Source organism: Dermacentor albipictus, chromosome 1 (assembly GCF_038994185.2).
Source record: "Dermacentor albipictus isolate Rhodes 1998 colony chromosome 1, USDA_Dalb.pri_finalv2, whole genome shotgun sequence".
NCBI lineage: Eukaryota > Metazoa > Arthropoda > Arachnida > Ixodida > Ixodidae > Dermacentor > Dermacentor albipictus.
In genome coordinates, this window is record NC_091821.1 from 53438058 (window position 1) to 53456478 (window position 18421).

Below are 18421 nucleotides of genomic sequence, written 5' to 3' on the forward strand. Positions count from 1 at the left end.
AAGCAAGGAAAGCTAAGGCAGGGAGCTCAACCAGACGAGCGTCCGGTTTGCTACCCTACTCTGGGGATACGAGAGAGGGGAAATGGAAATTGAGAGAGAGGAGATAGAGAGAGCACAGTTTCGCGCACATATGAAGGTCCGCACCGAGTCTACACGCGGCTGCCGCTGTCCTCTGAGTAGCTTTCCCAACTTCTTGTGGCCATTCTGAATTTAGATCAGCCGATAAAGAAGTCGGCATCTGACAAAAGTGGAAATAAGGGGAAAATTGTTATGAAGTCGAAAACAAAACAAAACCGCGTACAGCGTTTATTCAGCTATGTGTAAAAATATGGCATATGGTGCATTTGATGTTAGATAGACTGACAGTTATTTCTGAATACTTATTAGAAGTCATCTTCTACAAGAATACAAGCATTGCCGATGTTGTGAAAAGTAAATATATGTAAAAATACCATATCACTCATTAATTTCATCACTCACTAATTTTATGCCAGTCTGGTGGTATTAAAGCACATGACGTAGTATACATGATTGGAGGGCACAGTGAACTTCATTTAAGGAAGTTTTTAACGAAATGAACGACGGGCTACGGCATCGTCCTCTTCAAGTTGTCGCACAATGCAAGTTACGCACTTTGCCGGTTAAAATTTTGCAATCCTTCATTTTTTCGTGATAACTACGAAGCCTGAATTTCTTTTATAAAGCATATTTAGCGCCAGCAAAAAAGGACGGAAGAGAGACGAGAAGGGAGCACATTGTGGTGTCGTCTCCCTTCCGTCCTTGTTTGTTGGCGCTAAATATGCTTTCCAAGTCAGTTTACACGCCCAACAAATGGCAATGTTGAATTTTTTTTCTAGATCACAAATGTCAAGAAAATTCGTGACCAAGGGTATTTGACTTCTTTTTATCCATAAAATAACCTTTCGCTTTCATGGCAACTATACGAATATTTGCAAGGTATATGCAAACACAAGAAGTAAATCATTGCGAGTCAAGGGTGATCATGACGTATTCATCGCATTACAACAGTAATCTCACTCAGTTCATTCTATCACAGAAAGCACTTCATTGCATCTAGTCCACTTATGTGATTCACGTATGCGGTACAGCTGTTACAAAAGTCTACAGTTGTGTGCATATTCAAACGTAGATAAACTTGAAACGGGTCCTCCTGACGTAATGTTGAAATCGCAGCATTGAATTTGAATTGAACTGTTTTACGTGCCAAAACCACGATTTGACTATGAGGCACGTTGTAGTGGGGGACTGCGGATTAATTTTTCTCACGAGGGGATATTTAACGCAACACCGTAGCCGTTAAGCCACCGCGGCTGTTGAAATTACTCCACTCTCAGGACAGCAACACACGACGGAAGACGCTGCAGTCAGGCCAGGTACAACCGCTTCGCGTCGTACATAGAGACTCAACAAAACCGCTGCTGTTCTCGGCACCACGAACGCACGTGTAGAGGCAGTCGAGCCACCGCATAGGGAGTGCTCCATCTTGATTATGCGTAATCACGTCGGTCGGCTCGCGTCCGGCACGCCGCAGGATCTGGCAGGAAACGCGCCCGCGTACCCGTCGGACCTTCTCTGGGAGACTTCGCGTGCCGCCGCATCGCGAGCAGGGGCCACCGGGGACGCCGTGCCCCGATCAGCAAAGCGCGCCGACCGGAACAGTAGCCAGCGGCGGCCCCGAGCGCACGGTCGGCGAAAGAAAGAGTACCGTTCGATTGCTTTGTCGCTGTCCAGCGCCCGGCGCCGCGGACAATGCGCCGCCCGACTGTGTGGGCGCCCCAGCGTAGCGGGGCGGCCGGTGGCGTAGCAAACCGCTGCAAACGCCGGCCGACCATCCATCACGGCGCTCGGAACGAGAGCGGCTGCATACGGAAGCAGTCGACAAAGGCCAGACGTTTACGCGCTTGACCGACATCGCATTGGAGGGCAGTGGCGCGGCGCGGCCGCTTCCAGAGAAGGTCCAGGAAACCGCCGCGCATCCGAGACGCTGCTCGCCATTCTCGAGGCGCGAGTTGTATGGTCGCCCCCCCGCCGGAGAAAGGTGAAACCCGCCGACCCTAACGTCCATTGTTCGGCGCCGCTGGGTGCTACTCTTCCGCCTGGATCCTCCTACACTTCAAACGCTCGAGTGTGCCTAGTTCCTTCCCACATCTCGCTCCTCCGCTCTTTACTTTTTAGATTTCTTTAAATTTTTTTATTTAGATTGCCTCCAGACTTCTTAAAGTACAGGGAGGTGAAGTTATGAACCCGAGCAACTGATGCCTCAAAGGTATTGCTAGAGCCGATACACCGCGTGGCTCGAATCGTAATATACGACCGTGATCAATCGGGCAGGGGCGGCCAAATTATTTCCCCCCGGAACCGAAGGTCAGAGAAATCTTCCAGCGCGTTTAAAGTAGTTTTTTAAGTGGCTTGGAAGAAGGAAGGTTCCCTATTTTTTTTAGGAAGATAGCGGAAGTGATCGTAGAAGGAATATCATGGTGCTCACCCTTATCAAAAGCAAGAAGAGGAAAGAAGACCGTGTCCCGGGCTTTAAACGTTTATGGTATACAAGAGAGAGAGAGAGAGAGAGAGAGAGAGAGAGAGAGAGAGGTCATAAGGGAAAGGCAGGGCGGTTAACGAGGCTGAGCCCGGTAGGTTACCCTGCACTGGGGAAGCGGGAAAGGGGATTGAAAGAGGAGACGCAAGAAAGAAGGTCGCAATCTCCACTGTTACGCACACGAGCGTACACCACTGAATCAATTCACAGGCGGTCATACAGGCTGGCGTATTTCAAGAAACGCACCATCGCCTTTGTGGCCCATTAAACCAGTTGTCTGTTCGCCTTAAATGAGCTGCGGCCTCATTTCGACCCCAGCAGAGTGCTAAATTGCTCTTGACTTTGGGTGCATGTTAAAACAGCCCTAGGTGGTCGAAATTAAATCGTAGACGAAATTGAACTGCCTGTAGCCGTTAACTGTCTGTGTCACGAAGACAAATGGAATCTATGATGCTTGTCGATGGAAGAATGGCAGTGAAAAGTGTATGGCATACAGGAGTACTACACATATATGATTATAATTAAGGCTTCTATATAGTCACCCCTGACGAAGACAAGCCCCCTTGTCGAAACGTTGGCTTCGGCGACATTGCTTATTCGACCACTGTTAATCACTTCTACAACTCTTGTGTCACAGTGGCACTTACAATTTCTGGGATAACATAGACTGACTGCCCTGTGAGGACAAGAAGCATGACAGCAACTTCATAACATTTCTAGTAGGTGATGGCAAGTCAGCGTGGTTCTTCAGGAATGAAAACGCAGCCGCTTAGTTCCGCTGCTAAAACCAGGAATGTCACCGTTGCAACGCTGCAACTGGCAATCATATCGACTTATAGCACTCGACAGTTGTATAAATCATGGAACCAGTGATCCCCATGCGTCTAGATTGGTACCTTGAACAATACAAAGTTTATCCTGGAAGTCACCCAGTTCATCGAATGACAACGTATCGATCTAGTGTCCTCTATAGACCAGCAAAAAATCTGGGTAGCGACTGTCAGTGGTGCTTTTCTTCGACGTGAAGGCTGCTAGGACAACATTTCCCATGAAGCCATTCTAGGCGTGCTTATTACAGTTGAACTGGGAAGACGAGCATTTCGATGAATCCGAAGCTACCTTACACGAATACATTTGTTTGTGCTTACGTAAGGGGCGCCACTACACATATCGTGGCGCCCCTTACGTCACTGTTTTAAGCCATATTCTTTTCAGCCTCGCGTTTCTCGGGCTGGACGAATCGCTGCCGGAAACAGTCAGTGTCTCGATATACGCCGATGACATCTGCGTCGGGGCTTCGGCAGTGACGCACCTGCAGATTCGTGCAACGCTATAGGAGACAGAAACGCAGAAATCTGGCTATCTTCGAAAGCAAGACTATAATGCTCTCGATGAAAACACGCGGGTTAGTCACTTTCATGCGAAAAACGACGACTTGTTATTCTGTATGTATGAATGGCCAGCCTATCTCCTACAGGAGTACTTATCAGCTTTTAGGTATTATTGTTGACCGAGACTTCTCCTGGAGTCCTCATGCAGCACACTTGAGAATGAACTCATATCTATTGTCTCCTGCAGCCTTCAAGTTCATCGCTGGTGAAAAATGGACACCATCAGCGGGCTCCATGCTACTGCTGTGCTGAGCGCTTTTAATTGATTTTTTTGCGCTATAGTTCTTCCGTGCTCTTCAAAATCTGCAAGTCAGACCTCTGAGCGCTTTAGAGCATGCAAGCACAGGCACTCCGCGTTTTCCTCAGCCTTCCGCGGAGCACTTCTACAGCCGGAACTGTTATAATGGATCGAGGCCATTTGATCATGACTTACATTACCACCGATACGCCGAGGGCGCATATTCGACATATTTTACGGATGTAATCGAAGCATCTTGCTTGTCTGGCCAGAACGGCAACTGCAGGCGTCATTATTCACCATCGCCAGCCCTCATCGTGACTCCCTTCCTACGGGCTTCACGCGCTAAGCACGTCCATCGTCAGCGTTGTGGTGTCAACAACAACCTGAAGTGTACCTTTCCATCCCAGGGATACAAAAGAAGGCAAACGTGCATATCTTTGCCTAGAGGCAAGCAACTCAGGATTATTTGCATGCTTTATGCTTTGACAGACTCCACATATACACGGATGGTTCTTCGACTGAGACCAATTCCACCGGCACAGTGGTTATCCCGTTAAGATCCATCAGCATTAACTGCAGGATTTCTTACGTCACAACATCGACAGGTTTGGAGCTTGTTGCCCTCCAAGGCACTATCTGCTATAGCAACCACAAATCGACTAATTCGTGGGCAATATTCTGCGATTCAAAGGCGTCCCTACAGTTTCATTTCAGAGTTATTCGTCACGGGTCCTGCGAACAACTCGTGCCGGAGATACAAGAAATGTACGACCACATGATCGTGAAAGGACAAAACCTCGTATTTCTGTGGTAGCCAGGTCATTTCACTATCTCCGCCAACCAACTCAGCAACGAAGCTGCTAGAAAAGCACATGAAGGAACAAGCCTGGTCTCCATACATTTATCGAAGAGTGAAGCAGCCCACCACCTAAGCAAGCAAGCGCATAATTTAACATTGCATAAGTGACACACACCTGAGTTTAGTCCCCATAGATTGAATTCACTCGACCTTTCTTCGCCGAAGTGAAGGAAGTATGGGGTCCGTTACGCCTGAGCGTTGTATTCACAAATGCATAGTCAATATTGACTGGAATGACCGATAACGCCGAATGTGAAGACTGTAGCTGCGAAGAAACTGCAGAATACCATTTGTGCAAGTTCCTGTTTTCTGAAAATGAAAAGCTTGCCTTTTGCACCGCTTTAAACGAGCTAGACGGAAGCCCTTTCTCCTTGGACCGGATCTTGGGACCATGATCTCGCATATCACTGCTACAAAAAGACACAAAAGTGCCGATACGATTTCTTAAGGCAACCGGACTGGGCGGCCGTCTGCGATACAGCGTTGATTAATTTTCACTGTATCGGCAACATCAACACTGGAATTTTTCTCCTTCTCTTAATCCTTCCCACCCCTTTGCCCTACCCCCAGCCAACCGGGCTCAGTCCCTGGTTAACCATCCTGCCTTTCATTTATCCTTCTACCTCTCTATAGGAGATCTAGGAGATATCTCTATAGGAGGAGGTCTCGGAGCATGCGTGTTGTGCGTGGGACCCTCGCCAAAAAACCTTGATTGACCAAATCAGTCCAGTAGTCTAAAAAGTCTTTTTAGTAGAACTAAAAAGTAGTCGGCTTCCAGATTTTAAGATTCTGAAAGTTTTTAGATACGTCGATGAATTTTTAGTTCCACTTGACTGCAGCTCTAACTGTTTTGATTTTTTAACCACTAATGCACTTTCTTTTATACGCCAGGGTTTATCTCCTCTAAAAGTAACGCATGGACTGCCGATTGACAGAAGTATCCGATTTCTTGACATTAAGGTTTTATTTTCCAGCGACCATGTGCGCTGGAAGTAGGAGCCTCGCGCGAACAAGCCACTGCTCCCATATCAGTCGGCGCACTTTAAGTTGGTTAAGAGGGGAATCACAAAGACATGCTTGTCAAACGCAGTATGTAAGTCATGCCCGCAGCTGATGACCGAAAGCATCAAGGATCAGATCCTCCGTCTTCGATTGGCAGGCTACCCTACACATGTACTTATTAGCGTTGCTGAGGGTCTGCTCAAGTCGAAGCTATCAAAGAATTCCGCCAGCCTGCCTTGTGTAGATAAGAGGAGCGTTGCTGTCATCCCATATATTCACGGCCTATCGCGCCGTTTAAAGAAATTAGGTGAACGTGCGAATGTTAAGGTTGTGTTTTCAGCGTCTACAAAATTGCAATGTCTGTGCAGACTAACCAGACCAGGCCTCTCTGACAAGCGCACGTGCAAAAAGAAGCACCAGGACCCGTTTGTTGAATGTGTGGAAGCAGTTGTTTACGACCTTCCTTTAAAGTATGGGTAGAACTACGTGGGGCAAAGCGGAAGGTGCCTCAACGAGCGTTTAAAGGAACACCGGTATAATGTAGCAGAAAAGCGGGGTGGGTTCCTCGACGCTCACTGTAGGCATTGCAAGTGCGCTGTTGCCAGGGTTGATGACGGTGACCACTCGACGTGTGCTCCAGCATACAGAGACTGCTCCATTGAGAGCAGAGCCCGAGGTAGGATAACTCACGAAATTATAGAAGCAGAGAGAGAGAGAGAGAGAGAGAGAGAGAGCAAATGATAAATGAAAGGTAGGGAGGTTAACCAGGACTGAGCCCGCTTGGCTACCCTACACTGGGGAAAGGGAAATGGGGACGGAAAGATTAAAGAAAGAAGAGAAAGTCCACCGGGGATATCGTTCAGTCACTCAGTCCGGATTACAGACGCTCACTCAATCCTGTATCTTTCAAATATCGCAGCAGCGCTTTTGTGGCCTTTTGTAGCTGCGATATACGAGGCCATGGTCCCAAGATCTTATTCAAGGTGAACGGTTTTCTATCTAACTTGTTGAGAGCTGTGCAGAGATCTTGTCTTTCATTTTCAAATGATGGGCAGTAGCACAGTAGATGGTCTATAGTTTCTTCGACACCGCAGGCATTGCACTCGGCGCTATCAGCCATGCCAATCAAAAACGTATATGCATTCGTGAATGCGACGCCCAAGCGTAAGCGGCACAGCATTGTTTCCTAATTACGCGGAAGCCCTGGTAACAGCCGCAGTTGCATAGATGGATCGAGGGAATGCAATCGATGTTGAGTGAAATCAGGTGTGTGCCACTTCTCCAATGTCATACGGTGCGCTAGCTTGCCTAAGTGTTGGGCTGCGTCAGTACGCGATAAAGGTATAGAAACAAGGGTTGCTCCTTCGTGTGCTTTCTTAGCAGCGTCGTCAGCGAGGTCGTTGCCGGAGATACCGCAATGGCCAGGCAGCCACTGAAACACGACGTCGTGCCCTTTAGCAATCATGTGATGGTGAAGTTCTCGTATCTCCGATACGAGTTGTTCACAGGACTCGCGACGAAGAGATGACAGAAGACATTGTAAGGCCGCCTTTGAATCACAGAATATTGCCCACCGATTAGCCGGTTGGTTGTTAATATAATCAACGGCACCTCGGAGGGCAACAAGCTCCGAACGGGTCGATATAGAAAAAATATATATAGAAAATATATATAGAAGCAGAAATGATTGATAGGCTTGGGGATAACTGTATGTCAAAACCATTGATTGCTCTTTCCCGCAAAGAGTTATCGTACCTGCGCAATGGTGTGTAAGGAATTTTCGTAAACAGAGCATGTATGATGTACGCGAAAAAGTTGTATATATGTTTGGGTCCCTTGGTAGAAATAAAGATTGTTGCAAGTTAGCGCCTGTGCGTGTCACGTCTCCCTTTCGTCCTTGTCTTTTTCACGCGCTATAAGCCTCACGCTGTTAACGACGAAAATACCAAAACGAAAGAAAAAAAAAAAGCAGAAAGGATATGGGTGGGGGGAGGCAGACAAGGCAAGGCGTAACCAAAGCCCTAGTTGGAGGCTCAAAGGAGGCATTAAGTAACCATTGTCGGAATGAAGCGCGAAACAGCACAGTTTGTATCTTTGTCCTATCTTTCAGCACTGTGTACTGAAACGTACGGCGTCCTTACCCGCCGATGTCTCCCGCTCGCAGTGTCCATTCAGTGCACGGACGCCAAGATAGTGGTGTACGTGAAGACGAGCCGGCCCTTCCACGGTCGCATCTACGCCATGGGACGCAGCGAGACGTGCAACACGAGCGTCCGGAACAGCCAAGCTTTTCGGCTCGACCTCTCTCTCACGGGGCAAGACTGCAACACACAGTCAATGGTGCGTTTGCTATCGCCAATGGGAAGCGTATACGGGGCTCCATCTGCACGTGCCAGCAAGCACTTGTAAACCGTATCTCATGTGTAACGTGGGCGCAGGTCAGTGTGGCATGTAAATAAGCAAATTATTCTCAGATGCATCGCCTTGGACGGCGTCGTTGTGTTTTGGCCCAGTCGAGCTGGAATCCCGCGCTGAGGTGGCATGCAAAAGCAAAATGAATATGTAGAGCACCAATAACACTTTAAAAGTTTATGGCCGACCGCTACTGACCGATGAAGAGGTTCGCGTTCATGATATATAGCAGCGCACAGCAAAACGAAGTTACAGAAAGAGGAAAATATCGGATAAGCGCTGTCCCGGCTTCTCCTCTTTCTGCCCCTTTGTTTTCGCGTGCGCTGCTGTCATGGACAAGTTCCAACTCGCCCGATTCGCCATTCTTTTGCGGTTTACGTTCTCTGGAGGAGACCAGAGGTGGCTTGCACGAGCATTTAATGACGAAAATAATAACGAATTTAAGAACGCGTTCCTAAGTGTTCCCTATACAACTCCTAGTCCGCACTAGAACGCGTTCTGAAATTTGTTATTTTTTTCTGCTATTAAATGTTCGTGCAAGGCGCTCCTGGTTGCTTAATGCCTGTTATAGAGCATTATGAAACATGTTACCGGCTCAAACTCTAACAGGGAGTACACACAGAAAGCACAGAGGCTGGTGGAGTCCGTTATATGTGGTATTATGTTATTTCTATTATAATGTCTGTGTTATAGAGAGAAACGTTGTTATTGTAGGTCTGTTTTGTAGATGTTTTCGGGCATGCGACTATTAAATCGCAGCTGAGATGAATTTATTCAGAAAGTCACACGGTAGAAGAAAAATGACGTAATGATGCAGTATGTGAACAGACAAGCAGAGAAAAAGAAAACAGATGAAGTTTGTCTTCGTAGGTGTATGAATGCGAAAACGTGCGGACAGAGGAGGGTAATATACACACACAGTCATATACTTTCATGAGCAATTCAGCGTCAAAAAGTTTACAGTGCGATTGAATCTTTGTACACGAATGCACTCCGGATTTATGCGGGAAGTAAACTTTCGAGAAACGTAACACAAAGAGGCATTAGTTTAAACAATAGTTTAGAAACTGTGCGCGAGTTTATAAAGTGCAACCTCTGTCTCAGCTCGTCATTACGAGCGTGGCTCTTCAATCTCGAACGCATTGGTTCTGTGTACGGTGTGCGCTGCCTGGCAAGTGTATGAAAATGAAAAGCGCGCTGCTGACACTCAGCTGCAATAGCGCTGTAGTCTCGTATGCAGCGTACTCTTAAGAAACCGCCTTCTGCCGCGAACCTTACCTCAAAGAGGTAACATGTAATTACATAAAAGAGCTCATAACAACAGGTGGCTCCCCTTGCCTCTTAGTTGTTGGGTACTTTGGCAAGTTCGCTTGGATTATAGCAGACTCTGGGCAGCACACAACTTGTCAAAAGCGACGCACTATCGTTGACTAATGAAAGGCGAACAGCAGAATTCAAACGCGAACAGACGCACTCACATACGCCGAAATGTCGGAACATTATTTGATTGTTAAGGTGGGCTAGTTACTCGACTATTATTGTTATCGAAGCAGCGGACTTCTAGCCACAATATCGAACACAGAAATCGAAAAAAAATTGTACCTCCTATGTCCGACCTCTATTCACAAAGACTGATATTCCCCTAGCTGAAGCAAAATCTTCGAATTCTCTTGGTCTGATTTAAGTTTTCCTATTCGGGTTGCGTTTGCCCATGGTAGTAAAAAAAAAGAAAATAAGAAAAAGTCATATTAGCACTGTGTTGCACGAGACCCGCTGAGCTGTAAACACGGCAGTTGAAGTTTATCGTTGCATAAAAGCAAGACCGCAAAATGGGACGAAAAGACAAAAACACACTTGTGGTGTGTATATAGTAGCTGGTTCGTTTTTCTAACTGAAATAAGTAGGATAGACATGCCCCAGGTGCGGGTATCGAATATTTCGCGCGAAAATAATAGACGTGACATTAATAATAATTATAAAAGATGCAGCTACGAAAAAAAAAAATCCTGCCATCATGCTGTTTTAAGAAAATGAATCATATTACTGTTGTATGCTTTTTCTCTCTCAAAAGGTCGCTGTGTAGTGTTTCAGGTATTAAGTCTCTCGGCTACCGCATCCCTTTGTTCTCTACAGGCTACAGGTGAATAATACAATAATAATAAAAAAGAACAATGTAAGTCCAGGGATGCGTCAACACAGACTTCAATAAGTCACTCGCAGCAGTCAGTTCTATAGCTACCACACATATATGACACTCATTACAGTTGTTTGCATTTTTCTCTAGAAGTCTTGCGGAGACCATATTACTGTTGCCGCATTCACCACCCATCGCTAACCACCGGTCGACGTCATCACGAAGATTCGCTTTTTTTGTGTGTTTTTGCTCTACTCTTCTAGGGGGGCGTATACACGAACACGGTCGTACTGCAGCACCACAACGTGGTCCTCACCAAAGCAGACAAAGTGTACAACGTGCGTTGCACCTACGAGACCTCGTCCAAGAACATCTCGTTCGGCATGATGCCCGTGAGGTAAGCGACCGAACGCACTTTCGTACTCCCTTCTGTCCATATTCTCACGCTTACCTCAGCAGACCTCTGGCGGTAACTGGAGCAGTGATCTCGATTTCAGAGACCCCGACACCACCCAGATAACGGCCTCGCCGGAGGCACCGCTCCCCAAGATCGTCATCTTCGGCGTCGACGGAAGGGAGGCGTCCACGGTCAGGATCGGTGATCGGCTGACCTTCAGGATCGAAATACCCGAGAGCAGTGAGTGTACGCAGCTGCAGTTTTCTAGCGCTATACTCTAGAAATCACTAGGAAAAAAAAAACATCAGTTGCCAGGGTAGGCCTTGCATTATGTTAGTGCAACATCAATATGCAAACGCTGTCGACTGTAAGGCAGAACCACCAGACTGACATCCGCCTTGGCTGGAAACGTTCATTACGGTGATTGTCGCAATCTGGAACCCGTTGACACACACAAAAAAATTTGCGTGAGATTAAATATCGCACTTGCGAATGCGTCGTTATCAGGGGCCCTTTAACGTAAAACTATTCTAGCATGTTTTTATTCCAATCTCCGGACGTCACGTTTGCGTAGCCGTCGACGCAAGCATCGGGAGGTGACCCGCCAGGGTGGTCTCACGAGACCAATCAAACGCTTTCCTCGTTTATAGGTCAATTTTGCTTGCTTTAAAAACAAATGACATTGCCTACGGTGAGCTGCTTGTCTTATCTAATTGGCTGACAAGAGGCGAGGATCACGCTCAAGTGGAGAAGGATTTGATGGGGCTGCGCCAGCGCGCTGAAAATAGATAACCGGATGAAGAGGGTGGTGCCGACGTCTGCGATTGGTCCGCTTCCCGTTAATTGGCTCGAGGTGGCTGGTTGAAAATCGCGGCGGCGTGCAACGGAAGGTTAAAAATGCCGCTAAAACGGAGCTTCAGCAAAGAAGAGTTGGTAGAGCGAGGTCGTAAACGTTCCGAACGTGCCTGAAAACATTATACGGCCACGCAAAAAGGTTTATTGCACGCAAACAAACACATGCACTCCGGCAAGTGCGAATGCCTGAGCGATCGGCGGCAACTATTTTTTATTCCTTTGGCAACGGGGCAGCCTGCTGCTGTTCAGAAAGAAATTCGGTTTTGTTCGACATATTAATGGGTCTTTAACGCGTACACATCATTTTGACGCAGTGAGTTTTCGCGGGTTTATGACGTCGCGTGACAGGCAGGTGAAGTGCGTGCAGCCAGAAAACTTTTGACCAATAGCCGAGGGTTAATGGCTAAAAGGCCTCAAATCAGAAATAAGTATTTTCTTTTGTTCGGTCCACTGATGCACAATCAGTGTGTACGCGTCATATCAGATGTGAAGGTATCGCGGTTTTCGTGACGTCGTGTGGCAGACAGGCGAAGTGGGGGTGGTTGAAAAAAGTTTTTGACCAATCGTGGAGGGCTGATTGCGGAATTGGAATAGAAAAGTTTGGAATAGCTTTATGTTATAGTGCCCCAGGTGGATTGCTAGCATCAGTGGCAGGCGCCCAGACCCCAGCCAATGACAAAATGCTCTTACGTAAGGAAATCTTGTGAAGGCGGATCTAAATCATTAACTCAACTTTTGATACCCACTATAAAGGTTACTTGGAGTGAGTGGACAGACTTCATGTGGCAAAGAGAAAAAGAACTGAACAGAGTTTCTTTAAATGCAATAAATTAGTCACGACAAGATAGCACTTCCTGCAGCAGAAAAGACGCGAGAACATATAAGGGAACGAACAGATTGGAAAGAACGTCGGTAGGGATTATACCGGCCAAACATGCCGTTATCAAGGCAATAAAGCACGAGCTTTCAATCAAGAATAAGATTTCTGTGCATTTGCCTATGCACTGTGGCTCCTTCACGTGTGTCTTTTTAATAACTGCGTATTCGCTAAAGTAAAGAGGCCTTCAAACACGAGTTAATGGAGCCATATTACATCAGAAATAAATGATATATTATTATTATTATTATTATTATTATTATTATTATAAGTGAGATAGTGATCATGTATACCCCTCAGGCGCAATTCTGCCGTCTTCGTCGCCGTCATGTTTCGCATAAAGCCTGGTTTCGATAACATCGTGGTTGCGCTCCGTATGCTGTGGGTGCGAGCGAAAGTGTGCGAAGGTAAGCTGAGGATGGTGGCTCGATCTCACATGGGCAAGGGAGGAAGGCAGGGAGGAAGCGCGCCGTCTTCGTGTGCAAAGTACCGAGGACGTTCTACTCCGGCGGCGGCTGCGTATGGCGCAGCTGTGTGCGGCCGCGCGGGCCCTATCTTGAAAGCAATCTGCAATGAGTACATCGTCTAAGTGCGCCGAGAGCGGAAAGCTTTCTGTGCGCTGTATTCTTGCGGCTTAGTTCGCGTTGAAGTGAGAGGCAGCATGAAGGTCAATTCGTTCGCTCCTGCTGCCACTCTTCCCTACTCCAGGCTTTTGACAGCGAGTGTACGCGGTCATCGAGTTTGCCTCTGTGCTTTACACCATGCTTGTTTATTTAGCTAGTGTAAGCGAATGTTTACGGGTTTATATGACTGATAAAACTACTCTCCTTACTCCGCATACTCTGTAACTGCTATTGCAATCGATGCTTCGCATTTCGAGGCCTACTGCAACTTTCTTTTTGTGTCAGCGATACGGCTGTTACTATCCGCAGCAATGAACATCCGTTCTTCGCGCTATGGTTGGAATAAGCACGCATTTGAACAATTTAAGGGCTATTGTTACGGGTCTGTTTTTGGTGCGCAAACGTATTTGTGCACGCTAGCGCCGTCTTTAAAGAGTGTAGCTGTCTTCTCCGAATAAAGCGAGTTGCTAGTGATGTTCTTCCCAGTCCAGTCGTTTCCTTACATGTTTTAGCGTTTATCCATGGCGAGAAATATGAAATAACTAGCCCAGGAACAAGCAGTGATAAGCTAGAAATTCCTATAGGATATCAAGAAAATAACACATGCCAGAGCGGTGTTGTGTTGCTCCTTCTCTTTCAGTCGCCTCTTTTTTGTATCGCTGTTCTTCAAAATGGACAGCTGCATAGCACTAGCAAGGATACATGCATAATACAACAAATTAAAACCAGGAAACAAAACAAGGAAGCAAGTGATACATAGCAATATATTAACTAACGTGACGTCAATTTTACAAGCCGCGCATACGTTTTACTTCAATTCAGTTGCAACGTGTGTAAGGTCGGAGTAATGTAACGGTTTATTCTGTTCCAGTTCTGTTCTTTTCACTCTTCGCTAATGGCGCGTGTGGCGTACTGCGACGTTAACACAAGAATCAGCCGCCCATGAGCGGTGGGTGACATGAAGGGAATAAAAATGGCAATCTTTACAATCTGAAAAACAGGCTACGGAGGGACGGCTTTTACTGCGTTAATCAGTCAAAGGTACTGGTCGTTATCTCCATTCGCATTGTAGACGTGGTGTGAAGCTAAAAAATCTCTTACACAGCCAACATAGTCACTCTTGCATGCTTTTACGACAAGAAGAGAAATGTCAAAAAAAGAAAGAAAAGTAACACGAGTACAATAAGTGGTAGTCGGCGGAATGTCCATGAAATACCGAGTCGAAGAAGTGGCAGGACGACGGTATGTCAAAGGCCCATATCGAGAAGTGTAGAAACGCTTGAACCATCAACAAACGCTTGTGGCAGAACATTTCGGAATATGCTCACTGCCTCTTCGGCCAAGCTACAGTAACGACGTCACCTTCGCGCACGCATATGGCGTGCGCGGAGGTTACATCTTAGGCGTTTATCGTGCCAGGGCTGCGCGAGGCAAACCGTCTCACAATTGAAATTATGAGTTATGGCAGCTGTGCACATTCATCTTTATTTTAATTTTAGAGTGAAGCTGTTAAGGTAACTTCTGCAGTAGCTTTTACGTGGGCGGTGAGCTCGGTATCAAATGTCAATTAAAGAACAGTCAGCAGCTTGCGTAGGGGCCCCGGGTTTGCTTTGAAGGGAAATAAAGAAGATTTATAAAAGTCACCTTGCGTATATACGCCTCACTCGAATATATAACCACTCTTCTTGCGCGGTTTATCTGAGCCAGTAATCCACAAGCGTTGTTTCTGATGCCGCGTTTCACTGGCTACATGTTGGAGGTCAGCTAGGAGGGGCGCAAATCGATAAACACTTTGTGGGTATCGCGTATGGGCCTTTTGGCTGTGATCAATTTTAGTAGATATTCATATGAGTACATTCGTGCCAAGCCATTTCTTTAATGATTTTAAAGGAAAAACGCAGGTCTCTGTACAAAGCTCGGGTACAGGGAAGCTTACGAAAATTCTCGCGTACAGTGAAGGAATCGCACTAGATGTAGTGGAGTTTGCAATGACTTGGGTTGATTTCGTGAAGTGTCAAAACAGACCTCTTGGATTTCCGTAAGGTGTGAGAACTCCCTTATATAGCTTCGCTGTCTTTGATGGGTCAGTTGCTCGTATTGGCTCACATATGTGAAAGTGTCTATTTTTTTTATTATCTGTAGAACAGGGGGACATGCACTCAACGTTAGACGGAGTAGCCGAGGTATGTTCTACCCCAATCTTTCCACAGCAACTCATTTGTTAAAGAAAAGCATACGCTATGTACTGCCCCGCTGTAAAACAATTGTCAGATAGTTGTCAAATACTTGTTCATACTTATGCCAGTGATATTAATTTAACTCAACAGTGCGAAGATCCGTGTAACTTGGTTAATGTTTTACCGGAAAGGCTATTCCACAGTAAGGTTTCAAACTTTGTGGAATAAATTGATAGTCGCAATTTCTGAGACATTGCGCTCATGACACGCTATAACAAACAAACAAACAAACAAACAAACAAACAAACAAACAAACAAACAAACAAACAAACAAACAAACAAACAAACAAACAAACAAACAAACAAACAAACAAACAAACAAACAAATACATAAATGAACGACCGAACGAACGAACGAGCGAACGAACAAGCAAGCAAACTAAGTGCAGCTTTGTTTCAATGTACTGTCGTGGGTAAATTGAATACAAACTAGAAATTATGAAATAAAACACTTTTCAAAAATAATAATACGAGAGTGCGACTTTGTGCCGCTACAACCCTGTCCAGCACAATGATACAGGCCTCAGTTGATGCGTAGGAGCGAAAGTATGTCGACATTACACAAGTCTTCAAAGCGGAAGCGAAATAACACGCTCTTCCTATATTTAACTCGTTCGCATTTGATTTGTTCGAAATTGTACGCTTTATGAGCTTCTGAACAAGTGGAGTGCACTTCCGACGTTACTGTGGCTCTCTTAGAAGCTCTATGTTTTTAACGAAATACCACTTATAACAAACTCCATTTTCTGTCACGGTGATCTTGCTATACCAAAGATTTACTGTATTTTTGGTATGACAATAGGAAATGGGAAATAAGGTCGGTAAAAAAGAACTCTCCGCCGTTCGTTGACGAGAAAGCTCACGGCGTACTTAAGTGGCGAACCATGCCCGCTATCGCATATCCTGCCACGCGAAAGCCATAAGCATGCAAAAGAAAGAAAAACCGCTAGCAGAAGATGAATTAAATCATGGTTCATTTCTTTTCATTTTACAGCTCCCTATGGCATCTTCGCACGGAGTTGCATCGCCATGGCTAAGGATGCTAGGAGCACGTTTGAAATCATTGACGAAAGAGGGTATGCCGCTTTCTTATTCACTCATTCGCTATTCCTTTCAGCATGTGCCCCGCCAATGCATCGCAACGCTCTTTGTGTCCTTTCCCACAGCTGTCCTGTGGATCCTACCATATTCCCCGGCTTCATGCAAATTGACAGTAGCCTTCAGAGTTCCTACGAGGCATTTAGGTTCACAGAATCCTACGGTGTCATCTTCCAGTGCAACGTGAAATACTGCGTCGGCAGGTGTGAACCGGTGAGTGGTCCTCCTTTTCTGCCTCCTTGCACGCCACAGGAATGACGACAACAAAAGTGGGCAAAGAAGTAAATGGAGAGAAGGACAGAATGAGAGGCAAGAGAGGCGCGTTGTATAACTGCGGCACGTCGCTGAGTGTACCTTTTGTCTCGTGACTAGCAATTGCCGTCCGCATTAGACGAAATAGATTATTCAGGGGATAGCCGTGTGGTCGGATGGCATCGGAGAAATGAAGGTGAAAAGAAAGGAGAGGATGTTGAGCCCCGCCAACTAACTTTTCATGCACTAAGATTTACGGAATCTTGTCATCACCTTTTTCGTTTGGCAACACAAAACGCTAAACATCCACTATGGCAAGACCTTCAGGATAGAGCCGCTGCACGCATACATGAAGATATACGGCGGCGCAAAAACTTACTGTCTGCTTACGAATACTGGCCTACTTGCGCTACTCATTCCCCGTGGTGACTAGCAATCCCAGAAATAGTCACTTCAATTCCTGGAGTAGGTCGCAGATGTGATATGCCCATAGCTGTGATAAAGCAATTCATTTTACCACACCTTTACACTAAGTATGTAGATCGCATTCACGTGTATACCGATGGATCATGCTGGAAACAAAGCTCTACATCTGCGTTTCATATACCTCCATACCGAGAGAGAAGAGCTTGTAAGCTTTGTCAATTTACAACGTCCACAACGGCAGAACTTTACGCAATACTTTCTGCGTTACGTTACATATGTCAGCAGTCAGAACCACTTCACTGCGGGTAATTCTGAGTGACTTACAAGCCTCATTGCTGTGTTTAATGAAATCAACTTAAGAAAAGCAAACAGCACACTGACATATGAAATACAGAAAACATATGCCATAGCGAAAGATCTACAACACAACATAACTATGCAGTGGATTACAAGTCGCTGCAAAATCATAGGAAATGTGACAGCTGATCGCACGGGACATGTAGCATATCAAGAGAATGACCACTACTTCCTCTAGCCGCGAGTGATGCGCGATGTCTATTGAACAAACTATGCAGTAGATTGTCCAACGAAACTTGGTTAATAAATTATGCGCAGAACTGTTAACTGTATAATATAGATCTTGGAATAAAATTAATTATTCCATTTAAAATTACTCGGTCTGTTGAAACAACCGTTCATAGGCTTCGGCTAGGCAATGCCTATACGAAAAGCTTCCTGTATACGATAAGAAAACTTACATTGCTACATGCTGATGTGAAGAGGCCGAAGAAGACATGGAACACCTTCTTTCTTCTACACTGTAAAAATCTTGATGTACCCCGTAAGATCCTTTTGGAAAAACTACATGACTTGGATAGACGGCAACTATCCTTAGGAAAAGTTTTAGGTCCATGCCAACAGAAAAACTTCAAAACATCGCTGCGCGCGCCTTAGTACAATTTTTGGAGGAATGAAAAATATCACAAAAATACTAAGTCCTACAGCAGTTATTGCTCGCGTTGTCATTAACAGGCACCCTTAATTACATGTTCATTGTGTC

General features: G+C 45.9%; 1 protein-coding gene across 6 annotated transcripts in view; it reads left to right on the top strand.

The window, feature by feature from the left end:
* tyn (trynity) overlaps positions 1 to 18421 on the top strand; it is a 134255-nt gene that overhangs the window by 98121 nt on the left and 17713 nt on the right. For 3 of the 6 annotated variants that reach the window (XM_070532698.1, XM_065428579.2, XM_070532715.1), the window contains exons 8-12: positions 8215 to 8390; positions 10860 to 10993; positions 11079 to 11239; positions 16580 to 16661; positions 16752 to 16896. In XM_070532698.1, coding sequence (XP_070388799.1) covers positions 8215 to 8390; positions 10860 to 10993; positions 11079 to 11239; positions 16580 to 16661; positions 16752 to 16896 — 698 coding nt within the window. The remainder of the gene's footprint in view (positions 1 to 8214; positions 8391 to 10859; positions 10994 to 11078; positions 11240 to 16579; positions 16662 to 16751; positions 16897 to 18421) is intronic. The other 3 variants (XM_070532705.1, XM_070532709.1, XM_070532702.1) reach the window with 3 other exon arrangements.